This window comes from Homarus americanus, unplaced genomic scaffold (assembly GCF_018991925.1).
Source record: "Homarus americanus isolate GMGI-L3 unplaced genomic scaffold, GMGI_Hamer_2.0 scaffold6317, whole genome shotgun sequence".
NCBI lineage: Eukaryota > Metazoa > Arthropoda > Malacostraca > Decapoda > Nephropidae > Homarus > Homarus americanus.
Genome location: NW_024730668.1, coordinates 11,390,219 through 11,407,244, shown reverse-complemented (window position 1 = coordinate 11,407,244; position 17,026 = coordinate 11,390,219). Strand labels below are relative to the sequence as shown.

At 42.6% G+C, this 17,026-nt stretch overlaps 1 protein-coding gene across 1 annotated transcript in view; it reads left to right on the top strand.

Annotated features, from left to right (window-relative positions):
- Positions 1-16,480, top strand: part of LOC121867235 (macrophage mannose receptor 1-like) — a 259,604-nt gene extending 243,124 nt beyond the window's left edge. Inside the window, exons 17-18 of the mRNA XM_042367087.1 lie at positions 15,035-15,109; positions 15,716-16,480. Of these exons, the coding sequence (XP_042223021.1) occupies positions 15,035-15,109; positions 15,716-16,068 (428 nt within the window). The 3' untranslated portion in view covers positions 16,069-16,480. The remainder of the gene's footprint in view (positions 1-15,034; positions 15,110-15,715) is intronic.
- Positions 16,481-17,026: the final 546 nt, after the last annotated feature.

Sequence of the window (17,026 nt, the reverse complement as noted above, 5' to 3'; positions counted from 1 at the left end):
TACAATGATATGAGTTATTAGGGATGTCACCTTCATTGGCGAGTTTTGAGGTGACTAAAGAGGCCGATACGGGACCGGCGGAGTCGTTCACATGACTTGAACATTAAAACGCTCCACCACCCCCATTGACTTACCAATGAAACTCTTCAAGGAGTTCTCCCCGGAGCTTGCTAAACCCCTATGCTCCATCATCAATGCTTCTCTCAGTCAAGCCAGATGCCCAGCTGACTGGAAGACCTCTTATGTATCACCAGTGCCCAAGTCAACCAGCCCACAATCCTTAAATCAGCTACGACCTATTGCAATCACCCCAATGCCCGGCCTAATCTGTGAAAGTTTTGTGTTCGACTTGGCTTATGCTGATATTGCAGGAGTCGTAGACCCTCAGCAATTTGGCAATATGAAAACTTCCTCCACTACTCACTGTCTTGTCAGCTTTCTCGATTACATATACCGCCATCTCGAGAAACGATAAACGTCTGTAGCTGTCGCCTTCAATGATTTCACTAAAGCATTCGACCTAGTCGACCACAAGATAATCACCAACAAAGCTATTGACCTCGGGCTTCGGAGAAGTCTTATACCATGGCTTACAGACTTCCTCAGTGACCGACGCCAAGCTGTACGCTTCCGAGGGGCTGTCTCCACCTTTCAGTCACTCACCTGTGGCGTCCCCCAAGGCACCAAGCTGGGACCACTCTGCTTCCTTATGCTTATTAATGATGCCCTAAGAGAAACCCCTGCTCGCTGGAAATATGTCGACGACTCCACAATTGGAATCAGCGTCAACAATTCTGCTCCCGACTATACCGCCCTTCAGGATTTATTGAACAGTCTCCAAAACTGGGCCACCAACAACTACGTCACCATCAACCATACCAAGACCATGGTTATGCGCATCAACCTCTCCTCCGACATTGTCCCACCCCCTTCCATTACTTTAGGTCCGAATACACTCCAGGTTGTAGATTCCACGAAGCTCCTCGGCGTCACCATAGACAACAAACTAAATTGGAAACCACACGTCAGTGAAGTTGTCAAATCCTCCAGTTTCCGCCTCCACCTCCTCTGCCGACTCAAGTCCCTCGGAGTTCCTGCACCCGAGCTCCTCAGTGTTTACTGAACATTCATACTTCCCCAAGCTCACCTATGCCTCCCCTACCTGGTCTTCCTCCCTAAATGCCACACAATGTAAACACCTAGAAAAAGTGCAAAAGAGGGCATGCAAGATTATTCTCTCCCCTTCCTACTCCACATATCAAGAAGCGCTCAACACACTGACTCTTTCGACTCTCACTGACCATCACCACGACCTTATCTGCAAATTTGGTAAGAAGCTTCTGCACCATCCTCGACACCGGCTCCTACTACCACCTGAGATCCCTAGCCCGAGAATTGCTGTTCGACACCACAACCCGATCCAGCCCATACGTGCACGAACTGATCGCTATTAGAACAGCCCAGTCCCAACCATTGTAAAAATTATCAATAACTTGTCATAAACCAGTGTATTCACTCCCAGTAAATACTACTTCTTGCACTGTCACTATGCTGAAATGCCCTGTAGTTTGAGCTTTTCCCCATCTAGTTATTATATATCTTATTTACATCACTTATGTTATTTGTATATTATTTGTAATTCGAAACCCTTTCCCCAATTATGTAACTGTATATTTTCAGCCTTCTGGCTGTCAAGCTCTTTCAATAAACCGTTAATTATTATTATTATTATTATTATTATTATTATTATTATTATTATTATTATTATTATTATTATTATTATTATTATTATTAGAGGGCTACATCGAGTGCGGGAGGGATGGTGGCAGCGTCTTTCCGGCGTTGGTACGTGTCTGCCTCGCTGTGCAGTCGGGCAAACTAGAAAGTATTGACACCTTCTCGTGTGGTGCTCCTCCAAGCGTTACGGTGGAGTAATCGACTCCCAGGTGAGGGGGTCGCTTTGATATCTTTTCAGGTTTGTCTTAAGACTATCCTTATACCTTTTAAGTTGCCCGCCAGCGTTATGTTTGCTATTCGTTAGGTGACTGTAAAGTAGCTGCTTTTGCAGTCTACTGTCGTCCAAGCTGGTATAATGGCCAGTCCAGCATAGTTGATCATGGATAATGGTAGCCTAGATGCTCCTACAGTTGGTGTCAGCAAGAATGCTGGCATTTGTTCTCTTGTCTTCGCAGAGAACACGGAGGATGGAACGTAGACTACGTTGGGGAAAGTTTTCAAGTGCCTTGTGGTGCCTCCTATATGTGACCCATGTATCACTACCATATAGCACGGAGGGTAGGACCACTGCTCGATATACGTGGAACTTTGTAGATAATTTCACCTCCCTACAGCTGAATACACGCTTTCGGAGATTGCCAAAGGCTTGAGATGCACTTCTGATCCGCTACTGAATCTCTTCATCGTTGCGGCGGTGGTGAACAGGTGGGAGCCGAGATACCGAAAGTGGGTAACATTAGAGAGGATAGTACCGTTAAGCTTACGTACAATCACTTCAAGGCCGAAGTGTGCATACGCATCTGCGTGCGTAGCTGTTCAGGATCTTCTGTAGGTCGTGTTCAGTGTGAGCAACAAGGGTGAGGTCATCTGCATACTAAAGTTCAGTAATGGAAGCTGCCGACACCTTTGTTCTTGCCTGGAGTCGTCTTATGTTGAAAAGACCCTTCATCCGGTACTCGATGTCCACCCCGACAGCTAAATTGGCACTGGTACGAGTAAGGAAGGCAGCCAAGAGAGTTGGTGCCAGTACACACCCTTGTTTAACCCCTGTTTGGATGGGGAAGAACTCAGACTAGTTGCCATTGTGCAGGACATTGCCGTTCATGCCATCGTGGAGTTCCCTCACAATGGCGATGAATTTTGGTAGGCAGCCAAAACGGCTGAGGGTCCACTAGAGGGCTTCCCTGTTGACTGAGTCGAAGGCCTTTGTGAGGTCACGACGCTGTTCTCTGCACTTTGTATTTGGGGGGCAGCAAAGATCATATCAGTGGTGCTACGTGATGGTCTAAAATAACTGTTCTGAACCTGGGGGGGGGGAGGGGGGCACGACCCCTTAAGGGGGCCTCAGTAATTTCCAGGGGGGTTGCGAACCCAGAGAAAAAATAAGGAATGGCCTTAACAGGTGTGTGTATGTCCTTATTTGGATTTTCGTGGGGGGGGGGGGGTTGCTCCCCACAGATACTGCAAAATGTCGTAAATATTAATTACGTCAATCAAAATGTAAAATTCCACTAGAAGTAACTGAATTATGGTAGTAATAATGTCGGGAAGTGTACAATAATTTGATGAATAAACGATAATTTTGAGGCTCCAGTACAATAATTCAAATCTAAAAATTTGTCAACACTGACTGCAACGGTTTCAAGCGCCAGTCGCCCGCGACGTCCGCCCGTGACAACTTTCTACCTCTCACACTCAAGCATATCTTTCTTCAATTAAGGTATGTTGTAGCGTAGACTTTATATGGACGAAACAATAATGATAATTACTTATATCAATTGAAAAGAATGCTAATTATTTCGTCTTTAAACCGGGAATTAAATTTGCCAACTCAAAAATGGATTGTAAATACGCTTTGCTTACTTCGAGTGATGTTTATGGCCATGTGGTGGTGTTTATGATCATGTGATGGTGTTTACGATCATCGTTTTAGAATTTTTAGATTTAGAATTTTATATGAAAGAAGGAAGGAAGCGAGGAGATGAGGATCAACTGCTGTAGGGGGCGCGATCCTAAAAAGGATAAGAACCACTGAACTAAAGCCACATTTAAATTCTGGGAGGAATTTTTCCGCCTCAGGAAGAAGTCTGTTTAGGAGGACTAGGCGATAATCTTGCCAGCTACGAACAGCAGTGAGATCCCACGGTAGTTGCTACAGTTTGACCGGTCTCCTTGTTCTTATGAATATTGGCGATGGATTTCCTCCTTTTCCCATATATTCTCCAGCAGAAAGTGGAGGCAGCTGGTAAGCAGAGGTCCTCCTGCTTTATACACCTCTGCTGGGATTCCATCAGGCCCTGAGGCTTTGTTATTTTTCATGCTTGATGGCAGTAGCTACCTCATCTAGGGATGGGGGATAGCTAAGGTGGGTCAGCTCTGGATGCTGAGGGACCTGCTGGGTAGTCAGAGCATCCACATCGGTGTTTCGGTTGAGCTGTAAATGATAATGCTCTTTCCAGCGCTGAAGAAGGCCTTCATCGTCTTTAAGTATGGCGTTATCGTCGGATGAGCAGAGGGGGGCTGCGCGATGAGTGATTGGCCCATAAAATGTTTTAGTGGAATTGAAAAATTCGCACATCTGTGCTGATCTGCAAATTTTTTTGTTTTGCATGCTTTATTTTTAAACCAGTTGTTCTTTAGATTGCGAAGTTCCTGCTGGGCCGCCACTTTCTTCTTGCTGAAGGTATCAACTTTGGTCCGAGACTGAGGGTTGTTCTGCCAGTCAGTTAAAGCAGCACATTTATCATAGATGAGTACATTGATTGCCGGGACAGCGGCGGATCTGCGATTGCCAAGAGATGGCAATATTGCTCGTGGCGTCAGCTTTCAGGGAATATTTAGGAAAAAAAAATTATGTGGATTTTCCTCCTGTAGCCATAGTTTTCTTAAAATAATATGTACAGTATCAGTAAATGTAAGGAATAAATAAAAAATAATACCAATAAATTTACAACAAATAATACTGTTTTGCCAAACCAGTAAAAAAAAGCCGAATGAAAGTTTAACACATTTGCCATTTGCATATACAGTACTGTACTCCAAGGTTCACCAAGGCAACGCAGACCCCACCTCCACTGATTCCCTAGCAACGCTCTCCTTACACTCTGCGACCGTTTCCCGCTCCCTCAGGCCACTGCACACAGCACGGTTATTCGCCGAGGCCGTTCACGGCACGGTGCCGTGGACTGCAGTTGACCGATGGTTCATATGTATGTTTTCACACGGCACGGTCACGGTGAATCTGCCGTCACGGCACCGTGTTGCATTCACGGCGTCTCACTGCATGGTCCGGTCCCTTGACCGTACACTGTTGTAGTCGTCTTCGTACCTCACGGCAATTTCCCGTGTCTACACACTGATTATTCTATCTACTTAACTGATATACTAATAACTTTGTATAACTTACATAATTACAGATTGGAGTAACGTCACTAATGGAGTTCCCCAAGGCTTAGTACTTGGACCATTATTATTTATTATATACATAAAAGACATAGATATCGGCGTAGACGGAAACATAAGTAAATTTGCTGATGATACTAAAATAGGGCGTATAATTAAAACTGACGAGGACTCCGCAAAACTACAGGAAGATCGAAAAAAATTTTCGAATGATCTGAAAAATGGCAGGTGAAATTAAATGTGGACAAATGTAAAGTACTTAATCGAGGAGATGTAAACAGAGAAACCAGATATCAGATGAACAACGATGTTATAGAGAAATCCGACTGTGAGAAAGATTTAGGAGTAATGGTAAGTAAGAATCTTAAGCCAAGTAAACAATGTGTAATTGCTCGAAACAAGGCTAATAAAGTACTTGGGTTCTTACAAAGGAGTGTTAGTTGCAAGACTAGAGAGTTCATCCTAAAACTATATCTTGCGCTTATGAAACCTCATTAGGATTACGCAGATCAATTCTGGTCACCATATTACAGAATGGATATAGAATCCCTAGAAAGAATTCAGAGGAGAATGAGTAGACTAATCCCTGCCATAAGGAACCTTGAGTGCAGAGACAGGTTAAAGCAGGGGTGTCAAACATGCGGCCCGACACACTCTTGTATGCGGCACGCGGCCCATTTGCTGCTCCAGCCTTATCTTGAGGAGCTAAAACTAAATAGTGAGTGTATCCCTCAGCTGAATAAAATAGTCCGCTGTTTCCTAGAACAATATACTCAATCAACATTACCAATGAGCTCCAGTGTGATTCTGTGTTGAGGAACACGTTTTCGAGTGTTGATGTTGGCACATTTTATCAATATTTTGGACCAAATTATCCTAGGATTAAATGTTTGCCTTAAAGATTATGTCAATGTTCGGAAGTACATATGTCTGTGAACAACTCTTTTCTGTGATGAACTTGAACAAGTCTCGGCTTCGGTCTCAACTTACTGATGCGCACCTTAATTCAATACTGAAGGTTGCTACAGCTCAGTCGTTAGTGCCAAACTTTGATGCACTGATCCATACCAAGAGGTGCCAATTATCAGGAAGCAGCAGTAGCAAACAATAAGATTGATCAAGGTAAGTAAACACTTGATTTGTTTGTTTTTAAGGGTTTCGCACGAGCGCAGACTAAATCCACCTTTCTTATTTTGTCGTACTACTCGCCTAAGAGGTGATTGCGAAGTGCTCATAATTATGTTACTTGGCCCGCATACTGTGTACTCATATTAAATCTGGCCCGCCTTGGCAAATGAGTTTGACACCCCTGAGTTAAAGCATTTTAATTTGCACTCCGTCGAGAGACGTGGAGTGGGGGCTAAACATAGGTGACATTACATAGGTACTCAAACTATCCAACCAGGAGTGAACTCGTAACAATGATTTTAAAAAAGACAAATTTAGATTTAGGCGCGAAATAGGTAAACATTGGTTTGGAAATAGAGTAGTGGTAAAATGGAACAAGTTACCAAACATCATCATGAGCTAGAATACTCTGGATAGCTTCAAACATAGGTTGGATGGATATATGAACAATAGGGGTTGGGTGTAAATGGGACTGCCCAGTATGGGCCAATGATCCCTCTGCAGCTTCCTCCATTCTTATGTTTTTATGTTATTATGTCTGTTTCAGATACCACTTGTTTCCAATTTTCCTTTTTACTAAAATTCAGAGTAAAATTATATTATTTCATACATAATTAACCTGATGGTAACTACCAGTCTTCGTATAGGTGGAAAAGAGTCTTTCAGTTTGGTATTCTCGTGATGTAAACTGTCATGTAGACACCAACAATTCATTAAATGTTTCCTTGGACATTCGAAAGTAGTTAAAAAATTTCACATTATCCTCTCTTAGTTCTTCAAACAATGTTGCAAAGGCTCCCACTGTGTCTCTTTGCTCATTCAGTGGATGTACCCAATGGAGTCTGCATTATCGTTTTTTTCCTTATATACAGAAGGTACAGATATCGCAAACGCCTTCTGCCATATATTGCCTTCCACTGCTCAGTACAGACTGTGAACCAGAGTGGAATGAATCGCAGCTATGCACGGCAGACCTGATGGCTTCAAAACTGAAAACCATCATGTCTACGGCGCCGTAGCTGTTCACGGGCACGGCGAAAAACCATGCTGTGCATGAAAGAGGCCTCACTCAGCCAGCTAACTTGTGTGCAAAGAAATGTATACCCCTCCATTATGTATTTGCCTTTAAGACAGTTATTTTATTTTATACATTTTTGCTCAGTATGTATGTAGGATGGTGTGTGCTAAAGGAATGTAAGGAAGAGCTTAGTATGCCCTTAGCGAAGCTGTTTAACATGTACTTAAATCGGGTGTAGTACCAGAATCCTGGAGGATAGTGAATGTAATTCCGATTTTCAAGAAGGGAGATAGATCACTATCCTCTAACTACCGTCCAATCAGTCTAACAGTAATTGTAGGCAAATTACTGGAAGCAATCATTTCAAACTCTATTCGAAATCACCTGAAGAAGCACAAGTTGAACAAGCAGGCGTTTATGTCTAACTAATCAATTAACATTCTTTTAATCTGTTTTCAAATCGGTGAACGAGGGGCACAATTATGATGTGGTATATCTCGACTTTAGCAAAGCCTTCGACAGAGTCCCCCACGAAAGACTAATAAGAAAAGTGGAGACTCATTGCATTAAAGGAGATATTCTAAAATGGATTAGGGAGTGGTTACAGGAGAGGAAACAGTGAGTGAGCATTAACGGCACTAAATCCGATTGGAGCAACCTCACTAGTGGAGTTCCCCAAGGCTCAATATTTGGACCATTATTATTTATTCTATACATAAACGACATAGATATCGGGGTAGACAGCAACATAAGTAAATTTGCTGATGACACTAAAATAGGGCGTGTAATTAAATCTGACGAGGACTCCGCAAAACTACAGGAAGATCTTCAAAAAATTTTGAATGGTCTGAAAAATGGCAGATGAAATTCAATTTGGACAAATGTTAAGTACTCAGTATAGGAGCTGTAAACAGGGAAACCAGATACCAGATGAACAACGATACAGATTTCTTACAGATTGCCCAGGAGGGGGCTAGTTTATTGGGCACCCCCCCTTACATCCTGTGCTAGGTAAAGCGCAGAAGCGTTTACAGTGCCCAACTGGGAAGCATGCTAAGTTCATGCTTGCCTTTATGACTCATACATTAAGGGCGTGGAAGCCTGAAGGGTCATGGGTTTTGTCAGCAAGTTACATAAAGTGACAGAATGATGAGTGTGGGGGGGGAAATTCCCGGTACATTTCATCTGTTTATAGCAAAGCGTGGCAGGTCCCTAATAATGTCAAGTGCCAGTCCTGTGACTAGGAGGAGGGATATCTGGTCAGGGAGGGAAGAGGTGTTGGTAACGGCTGGGGACCTGTAGGAGGAGGTCATAGGGCAAGTGAGGATGTAGTGAGAGAGGGTGTGAGAGTCGGGTTGGCCACAAAGTTTACAAACAGTGCGGCCAGGCTCAGGGTTGCCAATGTACTCCCATAGGTACCTGTACCCTAGGCGCAGTCTCATGTACGTAATCTGTTGAGATCGAGTCAGAGATTGATACACTTTGTAGTGGCGGTTGGAATCACCGGTTACAGCGTCATAGTGTGATGCATAGTGTGATGCTGCCCCGTTGTTTCAGGTGTGTCCATTTTACGTCGAATGCTTCTCGTTGTGTGGCGTTTATGCGAGATTTGAGATGATTTAGGGAGAGGGCGAGGGTGGCTTCAATATCTTCTTGTATCGCTTCTTTGACAAGCCGATCAACAGTGTCACAGGCAGTTATTCCTATATGTGATGGGATCCAAATAAACTTGACACGGATGTCATCAGTTTGTTTAAGCCTGGCGACGGCGGCTAGGGTGTGTTGGGCGGCAGGGGAGGAGAGGGAGGGTATTTTGAGCCTCGCTAGCGCAGAAGTGCTGTCACTGATTATAAGGAGGTTCCGTCGTTCAGTGCGAGCATAGGTCGCCCCCTCATGAATGCCCGCGAGGATGGCTATGCTTTCAGTGTCAGTGGAGGAGGCCCAGTCGGGGACCTTGATTTTCTTGTGGGCCTGGCGCTTAGGAATCCACACAGATGCCCCAGCGCAGCCCAGCGTGGTGACAAACCCATCACAGTAGACGAGGATAGGAGGGAGGGAGGTCGAAAGAGAAGAGGCGACATCATCAATCTGTTCAAGGCAGTTAAGTTTGAGCATATACTGCAGTTGGGTGGATTTACGACCAGGGAAGGTGTGGACGACAACATCAACACACGGGGAGGTCCACGGCGGTTGAGGCGGATGAGTGTACTCCGGAGGGAGAGAGGTCGAGGGGGTGTAGAGGTAATAACGCAGGATGTCAGCAGCAGTGTGGAGGAGCCAGTGTTGAGAGAGGGAGGGAGAGTAAACAGTGAGTATTTGCTCGAAGCAATGCTAATAAAGTACTTGGGTTCATACAAAGGAGTGTTAGTTACAGGACGAGCGAGGTCACCCTAAAACAATATCTTGCACTTGTGAGACCTTACTTGGATTACGCAGTTCAATTCTGGTCACCGTATTACAGAATGGATATAGAATCCTTGGAAAGAATTCAGAAGGGAATGACAAGGCTAATCCCTGGCATTTGGAACCTTGAGTACAGAGACAGGTTAAAGCATCTTAATTTGCACTCCCTCGAGAGATGTAGAGTGAGGGGCGATATGATAGAGGTGTATAAATGGAAGTCAGGGCTGAACAAATGGGACATTACAAAGGTACTCAAACTATCCAACCAGGAGCAAACTCGTAACCTTGGTTTTAAATTAGACAGATTTAGATTTAGGCGCGAAATAGGTAAACATTGGTTTGGAAATAGAGTAGTGGACGAGTGGAACAAGTTACCAAATATCATCATTAACTCGAATACGCTGGATAGCTTCAAACATAGGTTGGATGTTTATATGAGCAATAGGGGTTGGGTGTAAGCCGGACTGCCCAGTATGGGCCAATAGGCCCGCTGCAAATTCTTCCATTATTATGTTCTTATGTTCTTAACTGAGTAAATATAATTGAAGAAAGTTATGTGTATCTAAGCGAAAATGCGAGATGAAAAACAACCATAACACCAGTAGCCTGATTGTTATAGTGACGAGTCTAACATAGCTGCAATGCTGCCAGCGATGTAACAGACGCAAATGTGAAAGGAAAGTTATATGTAAATCTTCATTTGTATCAGGTATTTGTACATTTAAAAATAAATGTTGCATGTATGGAAGTAATAGAGTGTATTGCTTGTAAGAGTTCAGAAATGGTTACTGCTTAGCTACCTCTGAAGAGTTGGGTGTCTGCCGGACGGACGTTTATCGTCTTGGGTTATCATCATCAGTACAGTTCAGGTAGTTCTGATTCGAACTTTTATATTTTCAATAGTCATTGCATAATTAATTAGAAATAATAATATGTTTAAGTAAGCAATAACATATTTTTAATTCTGGTGTTGGGCTTGGGAGAATTTAGCCTACTGGAGACAGCAGCTTTGGAATTCATTAGCTTACAGGAGACCTCAACTTCACATCTACGATGCAGGCTGATTTTGTTTTGCCATTTTTCAGATATAAAAGTGCGTCTTATATGCCGAAAAATATGGTAAAGATATGTTACTATTATTATATCTTTTAGTGTACCTACACATTTTTGGGGGTATATTTTGGTCAGTTAGTTGATGCATCTTTGGGGTCGTTGAACGAAACTAATTTTTCCCATATTTTATGCGTTTCAAACTGTACAATTTAGCTTATCACGGTAGTTTTCTGGAACCAAAACCCCGCGATTCTTGAGGATACATGTATATTATTACCCTGGGAGGGTTCGGTTATATGTTGAGTTAGGAAACAGTCTTGAACTTTAAAAAAAAAAATCCTCTGATTCATTTTTCCCTACCATAGGTAAATTCTATCCAAATTGTTTCTGAATACAGTTCAGTTTTTATTTCCTTATTAATTCAAATTATCCCCAACATAGATTGCTACCTCACCTCCTTTCCTAATCAGCTTATCGGTATAACTTAATTTTTAACCCTAAATTTGATATTCAACAGGTAACTCATGTGAGTCTAAGTTTATCCATGTTCGGTGAATGCCGTTATATCGATTGCTTCGGTACATACCAAATCCCTGATTTCATCCATTATATTACTCATACTTCTACTGTTTGTGTAGTAGACATTTACGTTAGTCATGATCTGAGTCTTCTCACTGTCACGTTTAGGTTTTAACTCTCTGCCTCTTTCTCTGCAACCTCTCACTTTGTTTACCCACGCCCACTGCAGTCTCCCTTACTCACATGGTCCCCTAGCAGTTTAAAGACTTCGACATCTTTTGAACTGTCTTCTCGAGAGAGTAAGCCAATTGCCACCCCATCCCTAGATAAATGCACCTCATCCCTAGCATAAAGGTCCCTTCTGCAGTCGAAATTGTCCCAGTTGTCAATGAATGGGACTGATATTGACTTGCAATATCTGTCAAGATGATCGTTTACACCATCTGCCCTTGACAACCATTCTTTGTCAACTCTCCTTCTAGGCAGGACACCACATATGATAGGGATCCCTCACTTAATTCTAATACTGTCAATATAATGCCTTGAAATTTTAATGAGACAGAATAATCAAGAAGAGAAGAGGATTACATATAGTAGGAAATATGGAGAGTAGAAATGTAAAGATAGGAAACTTGGTAGCGTTGCCGGGATTTTATTTACTCAGCGTCAATACGCTTATCTTATCTTGTATGTCAATACACATATATTTCGTTCTTAAAGGGACCACTTGTTAAACACCTCTTCGATACAACTATTTATTAATTCACTCAATGACATGGACACATCAATATCATTATTATATTGGGGTACTAACACATTATGTTTTACGTTACCCGACACTGACTCTCGGACACACATGAATGAATACACTTCCCACAGTAGGTAACTCACCCTAGAGGTTGCTCTGACAATGACTCACGTGTACCCTGACGAAGGCCCAGTGGGTGTTGGCTGGGCTCTGTCTCCTATGGAGGGTTCTGCTTAGCTGATGACGTCGGGGAGTCTCCCCCCCCGACCTAGGGAGAAGCCGAGCGTGACTCTGTGCGAGTGGACAGACTGACGGCCCGGACGGGAGAGAGATGACAGTAACCAGGTTGCCAGAATGACAAGGTCAGAATCCCAAACAGAATGAGAATCAGCGTGGTCGGGACTGTAGGGCCTTTATATGGGGTCGGCCCAGCCGGCTTTTGACTTCTAACCAATTAACACTAAACTAGTTATATCTGGATAGCTGTGTGCAGGTGTGGTCATGCCTAGGTGTCTAGGTCAGGTGAGGTCACCCGCTAATTCAAGTAATTAGCGGCGAGGTCGGGTCCCTTGCGTCTTGGGGTGTGTCTACCTGGGATGTTGGGGTACCACGAGGTCTGCAGTGTACTTAAGAACATAAGAAAATAAGGAGTCTGCAATAGGCCGGTTGGCCTGTGCATGGCAGCTCCTGTCGAGAGTTACTACCACTCTCTATCATCCATGAATCTATCTAGCCTCCTTTTGAAACTTTCCAGAGTTCCAGCACTTACTACAAAGTTGCTAAGCTTGTTCCACTCATCCACCACCCTATTTGTGAACCAGTTCCTTCCTATCCCTCTCCTAAACCTAAACTTATCCAACTTGCTGTTATATGTGACGTAATTCTGGGCTGTAAGCTTTGGTCTGACAATCAATCATTACAAAATTATCAAGGAGAACCTCACTCCTACATCCGCAAATATCATTGCCCACTGCACCAAGGCAGATAACGGGTTAGTTCCCATTACCAGACATGATATTGTCCATCCTCTCAACCATATCCCCTACCGCAGCTACTGGCAAACACACCCTCATCCTATTTCTATTTTGTGCCCAGAAAGCTCTATCTAGTTACCTTACCTGGGAACCCCCAGCAATTAAGGTTTTCGTACCTTCCTTTTCAGCCTTGTCCTCGACTTTGTTACAGGCCAATTCGTAGAGCAAAGAATTAACAAAATTAATACACTTAGCTCTTGTCGTTTCCTTGTTGTCATTTTTACCATCAGTTTGGTCGGTCCTCTCCTGTGTTGTTGTCAGACACAGACTCTCCCGGTCTCGCATCTTCGACCCTGACCTTTATTAACTCAGCCTTAAAAAAAGACAGAGCTGTTCACGACTAAAACTAACCATTGAACTGTCGTTAATCCCCGGGAGCTAAATCGGCCGTGACCTCACCTAGGCATTCGATTTTATCAACCACTACTTAAATATTGTCCTCAGGTTTCGGAGAAGTCTTATTACGGACTTCCTTAGTGACCGACGCCAAGCTGTATGTTTCGGGGGGCTGTTTCCACTCCTTAGTCATTCACCTGAGGCGTTTCCCAAGGCACCAAGATAGGACAGCTGTTTAATCATCCTTATCAATGATGCCTTGGGAGAAACTCCCGCTCGCTGGAAATATGTCAACAATTTCACCATTGGAATCAGTGTGAACAATTCTGCTCCCGACTACAGCGTCCTCCAGAATATATTGAACAGTGTCCAAAACTTGGCCACTGACAACCATGTCACCATCAACTATACTAAACAGTGGTTATGTGCATCAACCTCTCCTCTGACCTTGTCCCACCTCCCTCAATAACATTGGTCCCAACTACTCCAAGTTGTGGACTATTCCCCCACACGTCAGTGGGGGAATTGGCAAATCTAGCTTTCGTCTCGTCTCCATCTCATCCAGCACATCAAGTTCCTTCTCCCGACTTCCTTAGTACTTATTCAACATCCATACTTCCCAAACTCACCAAGGTTTCCCCTGCCTGGTCTTCCTCCCTAAATGCCACATAACTGAGACACCTATAAAAATGCAGACTAGGGCGTACAAGAATATTCTCTCCCCTTCCTACTCCCCATATCAAGAACCACTCAACACACTGACCCCTCGGCCCTCTCTGATCACCATGACTTCATCAGTTAGTTTGGGGAGAAGCTTTTGCACCACCTTCGACACAGTTTCCTGCTCCTACCCAAAATCTCACGTCCAAGAATTGCTGTTCGATACTACAACCGTATCCAGCCCATACGACCATGTACTTACTGTATATTGATCGCTATAAGAACAGCCCAATTCCAACTATTCGGAAATTATCAATAACTCGTAGTTAATTAGTGTGTTCAATTGCTGCCAACTTTACTTTTGTATTGTCACTTTGCTGAAATTCCCTGCTGTATGACCTTCCCCAACTTGTTATTATACAGTACATCAAATTTGCACCTTTATGTTCCATATATATTATGTCAAATTTGTGAGCCATTTCCAAATTATGTAACTAAAATACACATAAGGACAAGCATACTCATGCAGAATAATGAATATTATATCAGTGACTATAATATTCACTGTAAACATAATCCTCACAACTTACTAATGTTCAGACTTGACACGTTATTTTATTTTTTTAAATTGTTGTGTTCATTTATATAAAGACGACCCTTCTGTTGTGTCTTTGGGTATAACAAAATTTACTTTATCAAATTTAAACTCCTGATCTGAAACATGTTCTGGGGGATTATTTAGCCAAAAACAACTGAACTTTTGTATAAGTGTAGGCCTTCAGAATAAGAATGAAAATTATCTTTGGGTTCAGGGACACATTATAAACGTCTACTTTATATTGGGCCTTTTTTATATTTCAGAACCCTACCTGTTATATAGGAATCATTTAGGGCTCTCGTTTAAAAAAAAAACCCTCTATTATATACATATGGATTCCAAAAACATTATAGTCAGCTCCTAACATGACTATAAGCTCTGTACCTTACTCCTCCCAGATATGTACCTTGAAGACGGAAAGTGGAATGACATGAACTGCGAGGAACGCATGGCGTTCGTTTGTGAGAAAAAAGGTAAGATGATCATCATTCTAGCTTAGTAAGAAAAGTGCGTGGATGAGAAGAGAGGGAGTTTGAAATGCGGTTAACCCTAACACTAAGACATTAGAAGGAGTGATCAAGCTATGGAAAATTGTGGTGCCATGGAGTGATGCATACTATGTCAAGTATTTCGTTTGAACCCGTTGAGTCGGGTAGATAGAAGACTGCGTGAGGCTGTATGTCTTATGTGTGTGACTATGTATAGAGGAGTATATGTAGAAGAGGACAAGAGAGAGATAGAAGTCACTATGGGGCTGTATGTCTCATGTGCGTGAGTATATGTAGAGGAGGACAAGAGAGAGAAGGCAGTGAAGAGAACACTAATAAATGGAAGGTGTGCGTGCCACTATCTGATTTAATGTATATAAACTATTAGAATCCATTCACCAATGTCAATTCGTCACAAAAATGTGCTATAAAATATCAACTCATCTTAAACTGCTCATCCTTGCATCACTTCCAAAATTCTAAGATATCTTACAATTAAATTTACTGGTGTAGCTGAGGTCAAGCAACTACTGTAAAATAATCATACATTGTGCAGCTACACCATATGTACTCCTGTTTGTGCTTTTACAGGAAGGAACTACGTGGGCCCGCAGCCGCCACCCACTCCAGAAGGTTGGTTCTGTGTTGCTCCCACTCAGTTACAGCTGGTAGCAATACTCATTCACCACCCCTACCATCACTCACCCACCACTCCATCCAACACTCACCCACTACTAGTGCCAATACTTATCCACGACGGCTACCAACACTCATACCAACACTCACCCACTACTAGTACAAATACTCATCCACCACGGCTACCAACACTCATACCAACACTCACTATTGGTACAAGTACTCGTTCACCATTGGTACCAATACTCACCCACCATTGCTACGAACAGCTAATCACGACTGGAACCAACACTTACCACTCATACTAATCATTTACAACTGTAACCAAAGCTTACTATTCTTGCCATTTACCCATACACTATTGTAACACTACCACTGTTAAAGTCACCTGTATTTAGTGTCTCGTCAGTATTTGAAGACATGCAAATGGCAGGGATTTTCTTGAGACGCAGTTATGTAGTAGTACTCTAATTCTGGAAGCACAACACCAGTATATGTACGGTTAAACACTTACGGGTAGCAAACGCTGTGTGGTGTCGCTTAGAAAGAGAGGAGCTGTGGTGTCTTACATGACCAGGTTATAACCAAGGATAAAATTCTGTTTTTAGTCCCTGGTTATTACTACTCTGATCAATGTGCTGCAAAGTAGTGATATAGTGAAGAGCGACTGCTTTTAGTATCCTGGTGGTCCAGCAGTTAGCATTCCCCGGTCACAGTCATGGGCTCGTGGGCCGTGGGTTCGAATCCTGGCGGGTTGAGGTGTTGATTGTATGTAGAAGTCTGCGTGTTTATTGGGCTAATGAAATATATATATATATATATATATATATATATATATATATATATATATATATATATATATATATATATATATATTTTTTTTTTTTTTTAACATGGCTCAGCCATGTTAATATTGTTATTATTATCCACTCTGTATCTGTGTTTTTCTGGCTAAATAAACTGTTTCAATTCAATTCAATTCAACATATCACACATTGTTACCAACACTTATTTGCTGGTTACCAATAGTCGCTCTTCACTATTACTAACCTTTTTTTTACCTGTTACCAAGAATTTTTCATCTCTGTTATCAACCCCTACCTTTGTTACTAATTCTCACCACTACTAGTAACACTCACCAGTGTTACCAACACTCACCAATGATATATCCGATGAATCTTACCACCGTCTACCACTATTACCAACATTTACCACAACATTTTTACAAACACTAACCATTTTAAACAACACTACTCACTCTGACCA